Source organism: Pseudophryne corroboree, chromosome 12 (genome assembly GCF_028390025.1).
Source record: "Pseudophryne corroboree isolate aPseCor3 chromosome 12, aPseCor3.hap2, whole genome shotgun sequence".
In the NCBI taxonomy this organism is placed as follows: Eukaryota; Metazoa; Chordata; class Amphibia; order Anura; family Myobatrachidae; genus Pseudophryne; species Pseudophryne corroboree.
In genome coordinates, this window is record NC_086455.1 from 29442113 (window position 1) to 29464026 (window position 21914).

The 21914-nt window shown below is 46.6% G+C and overlaps 1 protein-coding gene across 2 annotated transcripts in view; it reads left to right on the forward strand.

Annotated features, from left to right (window-relative positions):
* Positions 1-21914, forward strand: part of MAP3K9 (mitogen-activated protein kinase kinase kinase 9) — a 91739-nt gene that overhangs the window by 66344 nt on the left and 3481 nt on the right. Inside the window, exons 3-10 of one of the 2 annotated variants that reach the window (XM_063947287.1) lie at positions 1025-1205; positions 4242-4390; positions 4732-4907; positions 5102-5342; positions 8315-8437; positions 16387-16540; positions 17495-17598; positions 20798-21592. In XM_063947287.1, the coding sequence (XP_063803357.1) occupies positions 1025-1205; positions 4242-4390; positions 4732-4907; positions 5102-5342; positions 8315-8437; positions 16387-16540; positions 17495-17598; positions 20798-21592 (1923 nt within the window). The remainder of the gene's footprint in view (positions 1-1024; positions 1206-4241; positions 4391-4731; positions 4908-5101; positions 5343-8314; positions 8438-16386; positions 16541-17494; positions 17599-20797; positions 21593-21914) is intronic. The other variant, XM_063947288.1, reaches the window with a different exon arrangement.

Below are 21914 nucleotides of genomic sequence, written 5' to 3' on the forward strand. Positions count from 1 at the left end.
ATATTCTCCCTCGCGGGGGTCCACGACCCCCCTGGAGGGAGAATAAATAGCGTGGTGAGCGCAGCGAGCCCGCAAGGGGCTAATTTGTGCTCGTCACGCTGTCGGTATGCCGGCGGTCGGGCTCCTGACGCTGGTATGCTGGTCGTCGGGAGCCCGGCCGCCGGCATACCATACTACACCTGGGGGGGGGGGGGGGGGGGGTTGCGAGCGCCCCCTTATGCACTATATGGATTTCCCACAGTTGCTGTGCTTGGTTTCTCAGTGTATTATTTGTTAGACCATTTGCTTGCATGCTGTAACATAAGTTTTGCATGTGACTGACATCAAAGCAATGCCTATAGCATATTAGATGTTTTTTAATGAAAAGAAACCTATTTGTTGAAGGTGTGAAAAAAACAAAAAACAAATCCGAATCAAAATATACAAACAGAAAGCAATGCATACATGTTGTAAACCAGATGTCTGACCAACCTGTGGCTTTCCAGCTGTAGTGAAACTAATCCCAGCATGCTTTATCAACTGATCCAGTGGGAGACAATGCAACTTGTAGTGTCCCAGCAGATGCAGAGCCACAGGTTGACCAGACTAGTAAACCACCTGCTCATAATCTGACAGCGTGGAGCTCTGAGAAATTAGAGAATAAATAATGGTTGTGTGATGAACCCATCAGATCAGATGTACTTTCAAGACCCTTTTCTTATTGAATAACTATATATAATTGCTACAGTATATGACATTGATGTGCTTATTAAGTCTGTTCTGCTATCTGTTCTGACAGTATGGTATACACATGGTGATGGAAACATCGTCAACAATGAATCTGTTTTCTAAATTCAAATAGATACATTTATTATGATTCGTCTGGAATGAACGAGCAAATATGAGCATGTAGACGTTGTATGTTGTTTAATCATGGTCCTATATGTATCATATTTCTTTTCTTTCATATAGTTGTGTCTTAAATCCTGACCTTGGTGTAATTTCAGATGATAATTAAATAAGCTTTCTGTTTAATTTCTGACAGTTTTAATATTGGAAACGGTAGAAAACAGTGACCTCAGCAACAAGATCTTAAAGATCACAGACTTCGGCCTAGCAAGAGAATGGCACAGGACCACTAAGATGAGTGCGGCCGGTACGTACGCCTGGATGGCGCCTGAGGTCATCCGCTCCTCCGTGTTCTCTAAGGGCAGCGATGTGTGGAGGTATGACCATCTGTTCCTATAGCCTTGCCTTTTTATTTCATTAATTGCAGTGTACAAACCCAATCACTACATTGTACCCTGGGCAGGCACATTAAACCGTTTAAACAAAATGGATTGTGATAACTGTACATTTTTAAATGACTAATCGCTGGGCTGTAAGAAAGCTCCATTGCGTTCATGATTAGTAACAAGTAAAAGGCATTCACAAGTTCCAAGGAAGTTCTTCTGCCATAAACATGAATAGATACGATAACATTCCACTGTTCTAGCACCTGTGAATTGTAAATAGCTATGTGAAAATGCCGGAATCTTAGCCCTTTTAAACATTTGGCGTCAATTCATTAGGAGTGAGTTTGTTTCATGAAACTCACACAAATTGCGCGAATGATCGCACCCGAGAAATGCCAGATTCAGTTAGTAATGCCACTTTGCGGTATCTGCTGGTAGGTTGCATGGTAGAAAAATGAAGACAATCGAGTGTTTTTCATCAGTTTTTCTAGTATTCTAGGTTACAGAAAATGATTTTCCATTGCTTTTACAAAAGTTTGTAATAATTGAAATAAATACTTTTTGCAAGTTCTGAAACCCCTCTCCCATCAATACAACGCCTTACCAAACCTGTCCTGTATCATTTAACACATTATTGAGCGTTTTTTAGAGAAATTCACCTGAAAACTGACATGTAGGGATGTAGTTGGGATCCCTGCTCTTGAGAGCCCAGCAGTCAGAATGCCAGTGCCGAAATTCTGACTATGGCATCGTTGCAGGTGGTATCCCAAACGTAAGTATCCCGGGAAGGTTAGGGTTAGTCTGTGGGGAGAGGGTTACATTTAGGGTGGTGGGGGGGGGGGGGGTTAGCAATTAGGCTGCGAGGAAGGAGGGTTAGGCTGTATGCATGGGAGGTTATGGTTTGGTTGCGGGGAGGGAGGGTTAGGCTGCGGCGAGGGGAGGTTAGGGTTAGGCTGCGGCGAGGGGAGGTTAGGGTTAGGCTGCAGGAACCGAGGGTTAGGTTTAGGCTGTAGAGAGAGAAGGTTAGGCTACGGGGATGGGAGGTTAGGGTTAAGGGCCGTATTCACGGGCCGATTTGGGGATGTGTGCTGAGCGTGCGGGGGGAGACGGAGGGGGGGCGCTCATTTCTCCCAGCGGGTGAAGTGAGCGACCTGCTAGATTGGCCTGCATGCAGGCCAATCTAGCACCAGCGATGCGCGGGGCTGCGCATCGCTCTCACTGTGAGGGGTACACACGGAGTGATCACTGCTTAAAATCTAAGCAATCTAGTCAGATTGCTTAGATTTTAAGCAGCGATCGCTCCGTGAGTACCCTTCTTTAGGCAGAAGGGGGAGGGTTAGCTTTAGGCTGCGGGGATGGGAGGATAGGGTTAGGCTGTAGCGAGGGAGGGTTAGGGGGAGGGAGATGATTAGGCTTATCTCCCTACTGCACCACTGTCGGCATTTCAAACAGTCAGGTTGCCGGGGTCGGTATCATGACCTCCGGCATCTCGACTGCTGGGATACCGTACCCAATCCGACATGTGTTTATTGGCCAGATTATGCTATTTAAGCCCTTCTAAGTGCAGGATTATTCATTGGAAGGGATGCACCAGAGGTTCTGGAATGTGTCCTGACATTCTTACCTTACAGATATTACCTACCTTTTCACCTGCTTGCCAGGGTGCATGCACAAGAACGTGAATCTCCTCTGAAAAAGCAATGCGAGTTTAGAATGGATACTGCAGTGGAGTTCCCAGTGCTAGTTTGCTGTGAGAATGGCTCGCAGGATCCAGTCCACACCTAATGAATTGGCCCCTTTGAGTAGTGAAGGTTTGACAGACTCTCTTAGTAGTGGGGCATGGTCAGTTCACACAAGGTTTATAATATACATTAATGATGATTGGTTAAGCAGCGCTTGGACTTATGTGACTTGCGTTATGATCGGTGTTCTACAGATATATATGCAATAGATATGTCGTTGCGTGAAAGGAATTTATTTGGGTGCTTTAAAACATCAAAAGTTTACACAGTAAACAGAAAAAACAGAGTAAAGCAAGTTTGTCTGTTTCAAGTTCATAAAGGAAATTTCAACGTAACAGTGTCGGGCTTGGAATCCGGTAGGATGATACTGCTGGTAGTTATCTTCCGTGGATTAATGATGGATATGAGGGTGGATGGTATGGGTTCCGTGTGTGAGGGCCGGCATCCCGTACCCTCCACTCTTGCCGGACTTACCCCCTCCGATGTACAGGAGGTGCATTTCCTGGATATTAATGGTGTTAACCGCCATTTGTTATCCTCTGTCCACTAGGCGTCCGTGCTTCACCGGTGAGCACCTCTTCTCACGTGGCTGGCTGCCTGGGGAACCTCCGGTCTCTGCACTGACTTCTGGAAATTCACGCTATCGCAAGATCGCGCTGGTCCCTTGGTCAGTTACTGAGTTACCGGCCGCTAGACTCGCCAGCTGGCGAGGAGACTTGTGGGGTTAGCGGTCGTGGTTGGTGTTGATTGGTTTTGATTTGTGCTCCTGCGTGTCTTAGCAGGCCTTCCTGAGGCTGGCTTCTAGGGACTGCATCGGCTGCGGCCTCTAGAAGCCAGATAGTACTGCTGTAATAGCATGGGAGTAGCTTCCCATGGGAAGCGCTCTATCTGATACTGCAGTCCGGACTGACAGTCCCAAGGAGAGAAGACACCTACCCCTGGGACTTCCTGGCTGACTGTGATTAGCAAGAGGTGCTTCCAGTGGGAAGTCACTGCCGCTGCTAGGTAGATTTTACTGGTGGCACTACATTCCTGAAGCCCCTAATTAAATCTGTCACTGGCTAAGAACATGAGGGTCCTACCCAATACTAGAAAGATGTACAGTGACTGCACTCCTGGTCTCTATTTCCTCAAAGATGATCATGTTTATAACGCAAAGAGAATGTTTTTTATCTTTATCAAACCTGCATCACTATTTCATTAGAACCTGTGTAATATAATATGCTATAACTTACATAGTTTTCCTGTACAGTATTGTATAATGCTTGTCTTTTATTTATCACAGCTATGGTGTGTTGTTATGGGAGCTGTTGACTGGAGAAGTACCGTTCCGGGGGATTGATGGTTTAGCTGTTGCTTATGGTGTCGCTATGAATAAGCTGTCCCTTCCCATTCCTTCCACCTGCCCAGAGCCATTTGCTAGACTCATGGAAGGTGAGACACTGTTCTAAAGTCTTTCCACCAGTCAGTTTTGTTGTCTTTCTACTATATGCACAAAACAATGTCATCACAGCTATCCACACTAGTTCCAGCTAGTGAACAATGGTTCCAAAATATAGTCACTTACTACAAGTAAAGGGAGGGGGGGGGGGGGGGGGGCGGCATCTTCCTTTTTCTGTTTTTGTTTTCTTTTTCTGTTTTTGTTTTTTGTTAACACTTTTTCTTTTTTTTTTGAGCGGTACAATAAACTGTCCTTCTAGGTCTACGGGTCCTTATAAGGCTAGTAAAATGGAAGAGTGCATGTGTCTGTATATGTCTTTTCTTCCTTCTTCCAGATTGTTGGAACCCCGATCCCCATTGCCGCCCTTCATTTACAAATATACTGTTCCAGTTAACCACAATAGAGGAATCAGGGTTCTTTGAGATGCCCAAGGACTCCTTCCACTTATTGCAGGAGGACTGGAAGCTGGAGATCCAGGAAATGTTTGACCAGCTGAGGGCAAAGGAAAAGGTATAATTGTCCACGTAGTGTACCCATTATACAAAGCCTAGTATGCAGTGGTCACCTCACATATCTCCGATCCAACATAATAGGAAACTGCCTTTTGATATTGATTGACCGTATTATAATGATATGTGGCTCAGAGTGCTAGAGTTGAGAAAGCTAGTCTCGTAACTGAACGTCATATTTGCTCATAAACATAGGAGCTACGTAGCTGGGAGGAGGAACTGTCCCGGGCAGCCCTCGAGCAGAAGAACCATGAAGAACTTCTACGAAGGAGAGAGCAAGAGCTGGCAGAGCGAGAGATCGACATCTTGGAGCGAGAGTTGAACATCATCGTTCACCAGCTCTGCCAAGAGAAGCCCAAGGTGAAAAAACGCAAAGGAAAGTTCAAGAAGAGCCGACTCAAGCTGAAGGACGGCAACATCATCAGCCTTCCGTCAGGTGCGTCAGTAAACCGGTCACAGTCAGATAAAATGACGCTTCTGCATTCACATTTATGATGGAGTTGTCAGATAATTGGGTTTTTCAAATGTATTTTGTCAAGGCGCTTTATTTGTTCTCCTACATCCGCTGCTGCTCAATTTATCTGGGTCCCCAAATGTCAGTAAAACTCCTTTACAGGCAGCAAAAAATACATACTATTTATGAAGGCCAGTGGAAGCACATTACACTCCAGTAAAAAGGGAATGTGCCTACCCTTGCAGGTTTACAGGTCCACCTGACAATGTGCACAGTGGCAATAATGAAAAAGTCATACTAAGGGCCTAATTCAGTAAGGGTTACATTTGACAGCTTTGCAAATGCAATCCATAGCAATTCACTTGCATAGCATCTCCTTCCTGTATTTACGATAGCAATACTGCAATTTTTGCGATCCCTGTACGGAATGAACAACGTAACCATCAGTCGCAATGTTCATCTGTGAAGGCAGGCTGAGTACTCAGGCTTGCCATTGCGGGGTTGCGTGCCAGGGCAAGGAAACTGCATCTCGTGGCGCATTTCTTGGCCTTGCCACTCCCGGAAAACAGTGGTGAAGTGCCCCCTTTTCTGGCAACGCTGGCCGCCCCCGAACGCCACAGAGGCAAAATGCATCTAACTGAAAGCGTAGCATGGGGCCAGTCCTTATAAGACATGGAAGGATGGATGGATAAATAAATGAAGTAAAGCGGTGGGTGCACTTCTAGAAATCAGGAGGCTCCCCTAAATGTGTCTTCTCTGCCAAATGCCACTTTCAGGGTATATTGTCCTGTAAAACAAAGCCTCATTTTATACATATAAGTGCAATCCTGTTCCTAGATCCTCCCATAGGAATCTTTCACTTCTCTTGCCTCTATTTAATGCTTTCGAAATGGGTGGTCTTCAGGTTGCCGGCGGCCAGGGTCCCGACGACCAGTATACTGGCGACGGAATCCCGACCGCCGGCATACTGACAGCTTTTCTCCCTCTTGGGTGTCCACGCCCCCCCTGGAGAGAGAATAGATAGCGTGCCACCGTGCCAGCAGCGTGGCGAGCGCAGCGATCCCGCAAGGGGCTTATTTGCGCTCGCCCAGCTGTCGGCGGTCTGGATTCCGGCGCCGGTATGGTGGACGCCGGGAGCCCGATCGCCGGCATCACATACTACACCCTTCTGAAATATATAGGTTATTGTATAATGTATATTACGTTAGAACAGCGCATGTTCTGGTTCAGAATAGAGTCTAATGTAATCCAGTGCTTTTAGTAGTTATTGTCATATCTCCTGGTACATTGTACTCCTGGCACATTCTTTATATTGCCCCACACTTACGCTATTTCCCTAAAATGGTTATTTTAATATGCACCTTTATGGAACTGTGAACTAAAATGCATGATTTAACAGCACTAATTGAATTGATCCCTTTTTCTGAAGATAATATTGTGCAATGCAGTTACTGTATGTTCATTTTATAGGACAGATTGCGTTCAGTCTGCGTGGTGCATTTATCTGCCAGTTATGGTTGGCAGCTTCTGGTTGCAGCTCCATTAGCGCGGAAGCTGGCAGGACCCATTGCGGCAGCTACAGCACATAATTGCCACTCCCCCTTGACAAAATCTGCACTGGCTCCCATTCCCCTACAGAATCCTCTTCAAACTCCTCACCCTCACATACAAGGCCTTCTCTAATTACACTGCTCCCTACATCTCCAACCTCCTCTCCCTACATACTCCCGCTCGCACACTCCGGTCGGCCGATGACCATCGCCTCTCCTCTGCCCTGGTCACTGCTTCCCATGCACGAGTTCAAGATTTTGCCTGTGCTGTACCCCTTCAGTGGAACGCGCTCCCCCGCTCCATTAGACTCTCCCCAACTTTGCAAAGCTTCAAACAGGCACTAAAAACCCACCTACTCATCAAGGCGCACCCCTCCAATGCATAACCTAGTCCTGACGCTGCTCCTCCACCCCCCTGCCTCATGCCTTGACCAGCTCTGCTTTACTTACATACTGCCATCAGGCTACCTCCCGCTTGCTTGTACCTCATGTCATCTGTCTGTCGCCTTCCCCACTAGATTGTTAGCTCTTCAGAGCAGGGCCCGCTTTCCTCTTGTTGTCAAAGCCCTCTTCTCGACACATTTCACTTGCATCTCTCTCCTACTCAGCGACCATCTTTACCCACTTTTTCTTACATCTAAGCTGTATTATGTTTTGAGAATTGTGGTGTTCTTTGTTACCTGTACTCTATTTCTGTTATTTATTTACTGTAATGCTAAGTTTTGTCTCCCTGTACTGTCCTTTGTACGGCGCTGCGAAACACTTGTGGCGCCCTATAAATAAAATTTAATAATAATAATTGAATCAGCCTCTAAATGTATGTTCCACGTATAGGGATGTGCAGACCGTTATATCACCTATTTCTCTCACATTTTATAATAAGATTTGCAAAGCCTTTAGGCCCAGATTTATCAAGTCTTAGACAGTGATAAATTGCACGGTGATAAAGTACTAACCAATCACTTCCTAACTGCCATGCTACAGGCTGGGTTTGAAAAATGACAGTTAGGAGCTGATTGGCTGGTACTTTATCACCGTATTATTTATCACTCTCCAAGGCTTGATAAATCTGGGCCTTAAGTTTTTTGTGTTCGGCTCCCTTTCTAGCCAGCTTACAGAGAGAAAGCCATTTCCAGTATGGCTGAGTGGAAGATTAAAACTGCTGCTTGGTTTGGTGATTTGTATGCTGAGTGGATTGGCCGTAGTTCCAGTCCAGTCATACATTGGACTTCCTTATTCTAGCTAGCTACATGAGCTAGTTGTCCATCAAAACTGATGGCTGTCTCTTCTGAATAGGCGAGACTGGGAGCCGAGTATAAGTACTGAGAGTGATAGATTTGTACTGCATCCTTTGTCATGTTCTTTGCTAATAGCCATTTCTCCACTTGCTGATGCTTGTTACAGATTTCCAACACAAGTTCACAGTACAGGCTTCCCCTACCATGGACAAAAGGAAGAGCTTAATTAGCACTAAGTTCAGCCCTCCTGCAAGTCCCACCATTATCCCGCGTCTCCGAGCCATTCAGTGTAAGTAGCCATGGAGAGGACTTATTGTACTGTACTTTGTCAGAGCCCTGCGTTCTGGTTATGTGCGTCTCACCAGGTGCCTGCTTATTAACTAGGAGCACATCATTGCTGAGCTGGGTGCTGGAACGTCACAGAATGAGGCCTTGTGACATTGCTTGCTGTCTAATGCAGGGGGTTCTGTGTTGAAGTTTGTGTTTTGACCATTCTAGTGTATTGATTGGCTACTGATTCATTATAGACTAAACCTTGTTAAAGTCTCTTGCAGCAATGATATAGGCATAATAGGGCTTGGCACAATAAAATGATGTAGATATGTTGTGTGCTTTATTTTGCCACAGTAGCCTCTGCCTTCTTCATCATTGCTCAGTGGGTCTGTAACCGTCCTACTATGGACCGAAGGTGTCAGTGGGCACGGACCTCCTCTCCCCGCCACACACATGCATGCTGCCCATTCACCCCTTGCTGTAATACACTCAATCTCACATATTTACTATACTCTGCACTCAGACGCATCTGCCCATTTAATAAGGATTATATGTAATACATAACCAAGGTTTAGGAGTTCACAGCACCGTTTAAGGATTGACTATCACGTCCCTTAGATGGTCACCACCTCGAAGGAAACATTCTCTGTCACCACCACCATAGTGCAGGGCAGCCGGGGTGGCTGCTATCACCCTCCGATTCTTTGAGTTCCAGAGTTGTGCAGGGTTTCCAAATGTACACCCTTTCCTTTAGGTAGCCCCACAGGAAGTTTTCTGGTAGAGATAGACCCAGTGATCTGGACGACCTATGGATATTACCATTGGTCGTCCAGAGAACTGTTGTTGAAGTGTTACCATTGCCAGTGACGCATATGCTGTGTGTGTGTGTGTGTGTGTGTGTGTGTGTGTGTGTGTGTCTGTCTGTCTGTCTGTCCACAACTAGACTAGACAGCCAGTGGGTTAGAGCTTCTCTGCTCAGTGGAAGCATGCACAGTCAGTCTCATGTGGTCATGTGTCTGTCTAAGGCCGACGAGTCAGCATGTAGGTGAGGGCTTCTTTGCTTGGCCGCAACAATAAGGATCACTGTCTTCGAAAGGAGACTAAGACTTTGAAATACATTTTAAAGATGGGCGAGTGCTGCCATGGGACAATATATATTGTGTGTGTATATATATATATATATATATATATATATATATTGTGGATAACAGAATAAAGCTTGCAGGGGTTTTATTGAGCTTCTATCAGTTTTGATTAACCAGTAAAGCTTGTAAGCACAGGTTGGCGACCAGGTAATCTTACCTGCCTGATGTGCCAGTCTATCCATACATTAAGTGGGTGTTCTACATTTTACTTACGTGTAGTGGGTTGTGTATGTCTGTATGTAGTGTGTACATTCCCTGGCTGCAGCAAAGTTTATCTCTATACATTGGATGATAATGGAGCCACTGTTCATGTTTTGTTGTGTCAGTGGCTGGCACCTCTGCCTTGATGATATAAAAGCTTTATGGGAAAAATAGCGAAAATCAAGAAGTAAAAGGATGTAAAAGAAATGCAAAAAGGCATAGACAAAGTAATAAATCCAAGTTGTTTCTTTGAGCTATAAAACTTTGACTGCTCTAATAATGTATGTCCCTTAGGTCAAGAAAGGTCCCGTAGTGCGGCCCTACAATTGGCTTATTTAGGGACTAGGGAGGGCAACGTTAATGCCCCGTCACCTCATCCTGAAGAAAAGATGCCATATACAGTATAAGCGATTTGTTACTATATGGATCTTTTTGCTTTATTTCCCTAGTAGAACATTCAGCTCAGATGCTAGTATAAGGTTGTCCTCATCTTCTCGGTTATTTGTGTCTGAATGCATTATATTATGGCACATATTACAAGTAGGTGTAGCCTGTTTTTCTCTTACGTCCTAGAGGATGCTTGGGACTCCGTAAGGACCATGGGGATAGACAGGCTTCGCAGGAGACATGGGCACTAAAAAAGAACTTTAGGTATGGGTGTGCACTGGCTCCTTCCTCTATGCCCCTCCTCCCAGACCTCAGTTTGATACTGTGCCCAGAGGAGACTGGGTGCATTACAGGGAGCTCTCCTGAGTTTCCTGGAGAAAAGTATTTTGTTAGGTTTTTTATTTTAAGGGAGACCTGCTGGCAACAGGCTCCCTGCAGCGTGGGACTGAGGAGAGAGAAGCAGACCTACTTAAATGCTAGGCTCTGCTTCTTAGGCTACTGGACACCATTAGCTCCAGACGGAGTCAGAACGCAGGTCTCCCCTTGCGGTTCGTCCCGGAGCTGCGCGCCGTCCTCCTCGCAGAGCCGGAAGATAGAAGCCGGGTGAGTATAGGAAGGCAAAAGACTTCAGAAGCAGCAGAAGACTTCAGAGCTTCACCGAGGTAACGCGCAGCTGTAACACTGCGCGCCATTGCTCCCACACAACACACACGGCGCACACTGTTGGGTGCAGAGCGCAGGGGGGGCGCCCTGGGCAGCAATGTTATACCTCTAGGACTGGCTATATAGATATGTACACTTTATTTTGTGTTATTTATGAGAATTCCCCGCCAGTTTGTTTAAAAGAGCGGGACCGAAGCCCGCCACTGAGGGGGCGGAGCTTGTTCCTTAGCACTCACCAGCGCCATTTTCTCCACAGCACACGCTGAGAAGCTGGCTCCCCGGACTCTCCCCTGCTGATCACCGGTGACAGAGGGTTTTAAAGAAGGGGGGGGGGGGGGGGGAGCACATATTTGGTGCAATATATATATATATATATATATATATATATATATAAAAATATGTCTGGGTTATTTTTTCCAGGGTTATTGGCGCTGGGTGTGTGCTGGCATACTCTCTCTCTGTCTCTCCAAAGGGCCTTGTGGGGGATCTATCTCCAGATTAGAGATTTCCCTGAGTGTGTGCAGTGTTGGTACGTGCGTTTCGGCATGTCTGAAGCGGAAGGCTCTCCTAGGGATGAGGTGGAGCGCATGAGTGTGGTGTCTCCGTCGGCAACGCCGACACAGGACTGATTGGATATGTGGAATATTTTAAATGCAAATGTAAATTTATTGCACACACGTTTGGACAAAGCAGAGTCCAGGGAATGTACAGGGGGTCATGCCCTGCCTTTCCCTATGTCACAGGGGCCTTCTGGGTCTCATAAACGCCCACTTTCTATAGTAGTAGACACAGATACCGACACGGATTCTGAATCCAGTGTCGATTATGATGATGCGAGGTTGCAGCCAAAATTGGCAAAGAGTATTCATTATATGATTATTGCTATAAAGGATGTGCTGCATATTATAGTTGACCCCGCTGTACCTAATCCAAGGGTCCATATGTTTAAAGAAAAGAAGCCTGAGGTTACTTTTCCACCTTCTTTTGAATTAAATGAGTTATTTGAAAGGGCTTGGGAAACTCCAGACAAGAAACTGCAGATTCTCAAAAGGATTCTTATGGCGTATCCTTTCCCGATCAAGGACAGGATACGGTGGGAATCCTCCCCAAGGGTGGACAAAGCGTTGACGCGCCTTTCCAAAAAGGTGGCGCTGCCGTCTCAGGATACCGCAACCCTCAGGGATCCTGCTAATCGCAAGCAGGAGACTACCTTGAAGTCAATTTACACACATACTGGTACATTACTCAGGCCGGCAATAGCGTCGGCTTGGGTTTGTAGCGCTGTAATAGCATAGACCGATACCTTATCTGCTGATATTGATACAATGGATAAGGAAATTATTTTGTTGACCCTGGGCCATATTAAGGATGCGGTCCTTTATATGAGAGAGGCTCAGAGGGATGTGGGCATACTGGGTTCCAGAGCGAACGCTATGGCGATTTCTGCCAGGCGAGCACTGTGGACCCGACAGTGGACGGGTGATGCCGACTCGAAACGGCATATGGAGGTTTTGCCTTACAAGGGTGAGGAATTGTTTGGGGAAGGTCTCAATGACCTAGTTTCCACGGCTACTGCAGGTAAATCAGCTTTTTGACCTTATGTTTCCTCACAGCCTAAGAAAGCGCCACATTATCAGATGCAGTCCTTTCGGTCGCATAAATCCAAGAGAGCTCGGGGATCTTCCTTTCTTGCCAGAGGTAAGGGCAAGGGGAAAAAGCTGCCAGCTACAGCCAGTTCCCAGGAACAGAAGTCCTCCCCGGCTTCTACTAAATCCACCGCATGACGCTGGGGCTCCGCTGGGGGAATCCGCTCCAGTGGGGGCACGTCTTCGTCTTTTCAGCCAAGTCTGGGTTCACTCTCAGGTGGATCCCTGGGCAATAGACATTGTTTCCCAGGGGTACAAGCTGGAATTCGAAAAGGTGCCTCCTCGCCGGTTTTTCAAATCGGCACTGCCGACTTCTTCCCCAGAGAGGGAGGTAGTTTTGGCAGCAATTCAAAAGTTGTGCCTTCAACAAGTGGTGGTCAAAGTTCCCCTGCTGCAGCAGGGGATGGGCTATTACTCAACCCTGTTTGTGGTCCCGAAACCGGACGGTTCGGTCAGACCCATTCTGAATTTAAAATCCTTAAATCTATACTTAAAGAGGTTCAAGTTCAAGATGGAATCGCTCAGAGCGGTCATTGCAAGCCTGGAAGGGGGAGATTATATGGTGTCCCTAGACATAAAGGATGCATACCTTCATGTCCCCATACATCAACCTCATCAGGCGTTCCTGAGATTTGTTGTGCAGGATTGTCATTACCAATTTCAGACGTTGCCGTTTGGGCTTTCCACGGCCCCGAGGATTTTTACCAAATTAATGGCAGAAATGATGGTGCTCCTGCGCAAGCAGGGTGTCACAATTATCCCATACTTGGACGATCTCCTGATAAAAGCGAGATCGAGAGAACAGTTGCTGGACAGCGTATCACTCTCCCTGAGGGTGTTGCAACAATACGGTTGGATTCTCAATCTACCGAAGTCACAGTTAGTTCCAACGACCCGATTGCCTTTCTTAGGCATGATTCCGGACACGGAACAAAAGAGGGTCTTTCTCCCGATGAAAAAGGCCCAGGAACTTCATAGCTTGGTCAGGGACCTGTTAAAGCCATACAGGGTGTCGGTACATCATTGTATTCGAGTTCTGGGAAAAATGGTGGAGTCTTACGAGGCCATTCCATTCGGCAGGGTTCCATGCAAGGACTTTTCAGTGGGACCTTCTGGACAAGTGGTCCGGGTCGCATCTACAGATTCATCAGATGATCCGCCTATCCCCCAGGGCCAGGGTATCTCTCCTGTGGTGGCTGCAGAGTGCTCACCTTCTAGAGGGTCGCAGGTTCGGCATTCAGGACTGGGTTCTGGTAACCACGGACGCGAGCCTCCGAGGATGGGGAGCAGTCACACAGGGAAGAAACTTCCAAGGTCTGTGGTCAAGCCAGGAGGCTTGTCTACACATCAACGTACTGGAATTAAGGGCCATATACAACGGCCTTCGTCAAGCGGAGACCTTACTTCGAGGTCTACCGGTTCTGATTCAGTCAGACAACATCACAGCAGTGGCTCATGTATACCGCCAAGGCGGCACAAGGAGCAGAGTGGCAATGGCAGAAGCCTCAAAGATTCTTCGATGGGCGGAGAGTCATGTAAGCGCTCTGACAGCAGTCTTCATTCCGGGAGTGGACAACTGGGAAGCAGACTTCCTAAGCAGACACGATCTGCATCCAGGAGAGTGGGGACTTCATCAGGAAGTCTTCGCAGAGATTGCAAGTCAGTGGGGACTGCCTCAAATAGACATGATGGCTTCACGTCTCAACAAGAAACTTCCGAGATATTGCGCCAGGTCAAGGGACCCTCAGGCGGTTGCAGTGGACGCACTGGTGACACCGTGGGTGTTTCAGTCGGTCTATGTGTTCCCTCCTCTTCCTCTCATCTCAAAGATACTGAGAATCATAAGACGAAGAGGGATTCAGACAATTCTCATTGTTCCAGATTGGCCTCGAAGGGCCTGGTATCCAGATCTGAAGGAAATGCTCACAGAAGATCCGTGGCCTCTTCCTCTCAGGGAAGACCTGTTACAACAAGGGCCCTGTCTGTTCCAGGACTTACCGCGACTGCGTTTGACAGCATGGCGGTTGAACGCAGGATCCTAGCGGAGAAGGGCATTCTGGAGGAGGTCATTCCTACTCTGATAAAGGCTAGGAAGGAGGTGACATCGAAACATCACCGTATCTGGAGGAAGTATGCGTCTTGGTGCGAAGCCAAGACTGCTCCTCCAGAAGAATTCCATCTGGGCCGTTTTCTCCACTTCCTGCAAACTGGAGTGAATTTGGGCCTAAAGTTAGGATCCATTAAGGTTCAGATTTCGGCCCTATCCATTTTCTTTCAAAAGGAATTTGCTTTTCTTCCAGAAGTCCAGACTTTCGTGAAAGGGGTGCTGCATATCCAGCCTCCTTTTGTGCCTCCGGTGGCACCATGGGACCTTAACGTGGTGTTACGGTTTCTTAAGTCTCACTGGTTTGAACCTCTTCAAACAGTTGAATTGAAGTATCTCACTTGGAAGGTGGTCATGTTATTGGCCTTGGCTACAGCGCGGCGAGTGTCGGAGTTGGCGGCTTTGTCTCACAAAAGCCCTTCTCTGATTTTCCATGTGGATAGAGGTGAGTTGCGGACTTGTCCTCAATTTTTGCCTAAGTTGGTTTCTTCTTTTCATATGAACCAACCTATTGTGGTGCCTGTGGCAACAAGGGACGTGGAGGATTCCGAGTCCCTGGATGTGGTCAGGGCATTGAAAATTTATGTGGCCAGAACGGCTCGGGTTAGGAAAACAGAGGCCCTGTTTATCCTGTATGCAGCCAACAAGGTTGGCGCTCCTGCTTCTAAGCAGACTATTGCTCGCTGGATCTGTAACACGATTCAGCAGGCTCATTCTACAGCTGGATTGCCGTTACCGAATTCGGTAAATGCCCATTCCACTAGGAAGGTGGGCTCTTCTTGGGCGGCTGCCAGAGGCGTCTCGGCATTACAACTTTGCCGAGCGGCGACTTGGTCTGGTTCAAACACTTTTGCAAAATTCTACAAGTTTGATACCCTGGCTGAGGAGGACCTCATGTTTGCTCATTCGGTGCTGCAGAGTCATCCGCATTCTCCCGCCCGTTTTGGAGCTTTGGTATAATCCCCATGGTCCTTACGGAGTCCCCAGCATCCTCCAGGACGTAAGAGAAAATAAGATTTTAAACCTACCGGTAAATCTTTTTCTCCTAGTCCGTAGAGGATGCTGGGCGCCCGTCCCATTGCGGACAACATCCTGCAAGACTTGTATATAGTTGTTGTTTACATAAGGGTTATGTTTCAGTTTGGATCAGTCTTGGACTGATACTGTTTTTGTTTCATACTGTTGACTGGTTCGTATATCCCATGTTATACGGTGTGAATGGTGTGGCTGGTATGAATCTTGCCCTTGGATTTCCAAAATCCTTTCCTCGTACTGTACGTCTCCTCTGGGCACAGTTTCTCTAACTGAGGTCTGGTTAAGGGGCATAGAGGGAGGAGCCAGTGCACACCCATACCTTAAGTTCTTTTTTTTAGTGCCCATGTCTCCTGCGGAGCCCGTCTATCCCCATGGTCCTTACGGAGTCCCCAGCATCCTCTACGGACTAGGAGAAAAAGATTTACCGGTAGGTTTAAAATCTTATTTTATCTGTGTATGTGAAAGAGTTGGATTTGTAGAATGAATGACGGCCTCCGCCAGGACAGTGTACAGGAGGAAACCCTGCACAACTCTGGAAATTTAATACATAACTTACTCTCCCTTCCGCGTTGCATAGTGCAGACCTGACTGTTAGAGGGTGGACAGACAGAGACTAGCCATGCGGCATACTAATATAGAGAGTGCTGTCTGGCTTCCTCCACACTACGCCTAAAATACCAGCAGGTAACCTGGCGGTCGTCCTTTTGACATCTTTCATGTGTATAGAACTTTAATGATCTTTGTAATGCGGCTTCTATAAGTATATCTTCTCCATTGTGAGTAGTAACTCCAGGGGATCCAAGCAAATCAAGAAACAGGAGCACCGGTATCCAGAAAGATGAGAGTGAAGACGACGAGAAGAAAGAGACAAAGAAAAAAGCCCGTTCATGGGCCTCAGCCACTCTGGGTAGTAAAGACTCCGGCACGGGGGAAGACAGGTAACTGTACAGCAGCAAGCCTTATGCAAATTGTACCGACAAATCTGTATTGCACTGTGCTAGGTGCAGAGATACCGAAGTGTTTAATAATAGCACAAGAATGTCCTGTTCTCCCACACCTCCTTCTGTATCTGAAATAAGCGCGCACAGAATATATTAGGTCAGTCCAGCTGGCTACAAAGTTTGTGCTCTTCAAGTTGTATGCCTCATACAGTAGGTCAGGGACTGGGAACCTTCGGCCCTCCAGCTGTTGTTGAACTACACATCCCAGCATGCCCTGCAACAGTTTTAGCATGGCCAAATAGCAAAACTGTAGCAAAGGCATGCTTGTATGTGTAGTTCAACAACAGCTGGAGGGCCAAAGGTTCCCCATCCCTGCAGTAGGTCCTGCTTTAGTGGACATAACTCTCTGGTTGTCATTATGTTCTAGATTACAGCACATCATCATTTCTCTGTATAAATGAATGTGTAACTATTTTATATTAAGTATTAAGTCTAATATTTATTTAACCATTAAACATGAATTTTTTTTTATTTTTATTTTTTTTAAACATTAGTTATAGGTTCAAATAAAACACTGGCCCCTAGTGGTCAAATCTATAATAAGCAGGAGGCTTGAGTCTCTTTCCAAAGTAATAACCTGTAGAGGATGAATCTCTCTTACATGGCAGTGTCCATGTATTTAAAATTCAAATGGAAAACTGTTTAAAATAGGTATATTTTAATCTTTAAAATCTTTCACCTATACACAATGGAGGCAGCCAGTAATGTCCATGATAATGCAGCCTATCACTTCTCTAGGTGATAGTGGCTGTATAAAGTGAGCAGTTTATCTTTTACATTTCTCAGCAACAATGTAGAACAAATGGTAGAGCTAAATAGTGGATTTATACGTTACACAGCCACATCTCCCATAGGCAGGCCTATTTATTGCTGCTTTTCTACAAACTGCAGGATATCTTTAGAGAGCTCGAAGTCTTGTTCGTCAAGTACATCAAACCATGGCAAGCCTATAAAAATGTCTGCAGTACCTGGGTTCACCACTGTGGCTGAGACGGGTAAGCAAAAGCAATGTCTTTCCATTTTGTGTATAACGCTGTATGAGTCAGGAAATGATAGAAACTTGTAATGTGTGGCTGGCTTTTTCTGTTGGACTGCTGTATAGTGTCCCTCATGTGTGTGTTCTTGGCCCTCTGCTTTTCTTTCTCTACCTTTTCTCTTGGTGAACTACCTCTCTAGCGCTACACTTGGATGTCTCCGCGCCTCTCAAAATGTCCAGACCTGAGTGCATCATCTTCCCCTCCTCACAGCTTATCAATCCTTTACCCCCCGTCACTGACTATATCACACTCTTCCCATTCCTCCATGCCCACTGCCTTGATCTGTGGGCAGGGGGAGGGTTAGGTTTAGGCTGCAGGGAGGGGGGTTGGGGGGTGAGGTTTAGGCACTACCACCAAGGGTTAGTCTTCGGCTGCGGGCGGTGGGAGTGTTCGGTTTAGGCTGCGGGGAGGAAAGATTAGGCAGCTAGCAGGGGAAGGTAAATATACTTCCCTTCCCCTGTCGGGGGACCACCGGCAAATCACACCTAACTCAATAGGCTGATGAGGACACTTATAGCACTGCAATACCAGTCTATGGATTGCTAGGTGCTGCAGCTTCCCTAAATGTGATATGAGCGATGTGACAGGCAGAGCAGAACATTGGGGGTCATTCCGAGATGATCGTAGCTGTGCTAAATTTAGCACAGCTACGATCATTCACACTGATATGCGGGGGGATGCCCAGCACAGGGCTATCTTGCCCCGCATGTCAGTGAAAGCTTCATGTTGGTAATATGTGGTGGGTTGTAGTGCAGTCCGATATCGCCGGAGGTGCGGGTTGTCGGACGATCTCAGAGGTTTTTTTAAAGGGACAATTACTTACAAAGCAAAACTATGCCTTGTAAGTGTCTATCCCTTTAGAAAAACATCCGAGATCAGCCGGCAACCCGCACCTCCGGCGATATCGGACTGCACTACATCCCTCCGATAGTGTGTGTAGGCTTGAGAGAGACTTGTGGTCAGTAAATGTTTGGCTATTCGGTATTCTTGCATTAGCATTTAGTGGGCATGTTAATGTGCAGCAGTGGAGATTACAGAGCCGTTTTAATATTGAGTTTCAAAGGGCAGCCGCACACTTTCCCATCCCACTACTTAGTCCGTTATCTGAGCAACATGATTCATTTTGGCCACACATAGGTGGCTACAGTACGTGAGCTGCTTGTACGTATTCTGAACAGATTTCTCTTTTATACCCCTTTCACACTGTAATCCCAGGTCCGACCCAGGTTATCGAACACAGTTTTAAAGCCGTGTTACCCCTCTTTCACACCACAGCTTGATCCCGGCTTATTTTCAGGTTGACTCCTTTCACATTGGACCCGTGTCTGCCGCCTTCTGCGCTGCCGCCGGGTGAACTACCAGCCGCCTGCTTCAACCTCTGATAAACATTCGGCAGCTTTTAAACGCAGCCCCGGGTCAAATAACCCTGGTTGTGGTTTTCGCACTGCAGCTTAATCTGGTTTGGTCCCAGTTTCAACACGAACACCAGGCTCAAATTCCTGAGACACATACCCTGGGTTGGCCCAGTTTATCGCAGCAGTGCGATCGGGTCAGTACTGCGCTGGTGCCGCAGTGCACCGGGACGTGCCAAAAGGCCGAAGGTCGTCGTTGCCTAGCAATCGCCTATGCCTGATTGATAGGCAGAGGCGGTCGCTGGGCGGGAGGGTGCGGTACGGCGGTGTTAAGCCGCCATTTAGGGGGCGCGGGCCGGCCAACGCAGGCGTGGCCGGACCATTGGGGGGGGCGGGCCGCGGCGGCTGCGTGACGTCACACACAGCCGCTGCGACCTGGGCAGCGAAGAGGTTCCCCCGGACAGCCGCAGGAGCTGCGCTGTCCGGGAGTTACTCCTCAAATGCAAAAGCATCGCCACTGTGCGATGCTTTTGCATTTCTGCGGGGCCGGCACTGACATGCGGGGTGGACTAGCCCTGTGCTGGGTGTCCCCCCGCATGTCTGAGTGCCTGATCGTAGCTGTGCTAAATTTAGCACAGCTAGGATCAACTCGGAATGACCCCATAATCTTCGCTGGCTCTACAAGTGTGGTCAGAAGATGACCATATACACAGTTGATCGTGGTCATCTTCCAAATACATTTAGAAATACTCCCGACAGTGATTTGATCAGTTTTGGCTGGATTATTATTGGGCATCATGAAGCTAAGTTTGGCGCAGCGTACATTGTGATATTGGATCATTATTGCAGCATGAGGTCTGCTTATAACTTTTTGTTCTAAAAAGCAGAAGAGAGGTCAGATTTGTGTTCTGTATTATCCACTTACGTTGATTTTAGTGTTAACCGTTAATGCATTTTTTTTTTCCTTCAATGTAGAACAGTGTGCTTGGAGGGGATCTCAAACTATTTTTTTAATGAATCTGCCTGGGTAAAGGTACTTTATTCAGTTCAGCACTGGATATTACATCTAAAGGCAGATTTATTAAGCCTGGTGAAGTGATAAAGTGGAAGGTGATAATGCACCAGCCAATCAGATCCCAACTTCCAAGTTACAGGCTGGGTTTATCACTTTACCAGGCTTACTAAATCTGCCCCTGTGTGTCTCCAGAATCATTACTGTTGTGCTTACAACTTTAAACAGAGTTTCTGGGTTCCAAATTCCTCAGTTCCCCGGGCACAGTACAGTCTTAGGGCCAGCAGGATGCTTTAAAGAACGAGGGAGGATGTCTTCCATTTACATCAACAGAAATCGCTCATCAGCGTTAGGCGCCAGTTGTCATTTTTTACTCCCTGGCTCCTGGGACTTACCCAGCTGTGCATTACAGAATAAATCACATTAGCGTTCTCTCAGTATAACTCCTCACAAGCCCTTGCAGATGTCTGGGGTGTTGAAGGCTGGAAATTCCTCCAGAAGCTGCAGGATTGTTCCCTGCAGCCTACTGTTGGAAACAGGAGAGTTCTAAGTGTTATCTCACAGTGGTATCTCATGCAAGCTAAAATAATTTCTACCAACTTTATGGCTAGTGTCTAATGATTGTTAGAAAGAGGGCGGGAGTAGAGGAAGTAAAAATACTTGGGTTAAGAACCTATTTAAAGCATGTAAGTATATATGGAGCTAGAGGTCTGTATCGCGTTATTAATATGAATAGTTTATTTTTATTTTGACCTGTGGGAATTGTGAATGAAATGTCTTTGCTGTTTTTCAGCAGAGGCTGAGAATGCTGCTGAACCATTTGTGAATCAGGTGGACCTCAAAGAATCTCAAACACCCACCCCTAACAAATCCTACCTCTGCATACCATTCCATAAAGGAGAAGATTTGGAGGGACCATTCAGCGATACCAGTGACAATCCCACCCCAATGAACTCTGCCACAAGCACTCCGCAGCTTACGCCCACCAATAGCCTCAAGCGTGGCTCTCAGCACAAGAGGTGTTCAATGGTTCTCTTGGGTTGTGGAGCTCTCTTAGCTACGGTTGGGCTAGGCTTTGACCTCCTGGAAGCAGGCAAATACCACTTAGGTCAGGATGAACCGGAACCGAAGGAAGAGAAAAAGAAGAAAGAGAGCCTCTTCCAACGTGCTGCCCGTCCCAGGAGAAGCACCAGCCCACCTTCTAGAAAGCTTTTTCGGAAAGAGGATTCCCCATCTCACCCGGCAGAGCCAACAACATCAGTCACAATGCAGTCCCTGTCTTCCATTTCTGAATGTAACTCCACGCGTTCTCTGTTACGGTCAGATAGCGACGAGATAGTTGTATACGAGATGCCCACTACTCCCGTAGAAGAACGGACGCCGGTTGTCTGCAGTCCTCTGGTGAATGTACATGTTGAAACTTTTAAGCGGGATCCTAACCAGTCCCTTACACCAACTCATATGACTCTTCATTCCCGAGCTCAGCAAGGACACCGGAGGACCCCTTCCGATGGTGCCATTAAGGCGATCCAAGTAATTGCTAATGGAACGTCACCCAGTAATTGTTTAGCGAGCCATTCCGGATCAAGTAGGTTACACCTTGTTTATTTTTGTTGTTGTCAGTGTGTGAGTAATATTTCACTTTATAACCTGGTAATCCAGACCAATCTTATGGGACTGCAGAGTTCAGTAATTATCAGGGTGTGAAGAAAATCATGATTGATTTTTTTTAATTATTATTATTTTTTTAATGTAAAAAAAAAAATCAGATTTTTTGTTTTAAATTAAATCTGATTTATTTATTTTTTTGTTTTTTTTAAATGAAATTGGATTTAAAAAAATATATTAAATAAACCAAGTAAAAACAATAATACAACGTTCTTTTAAAATACTGTAACCGTAATAGATTT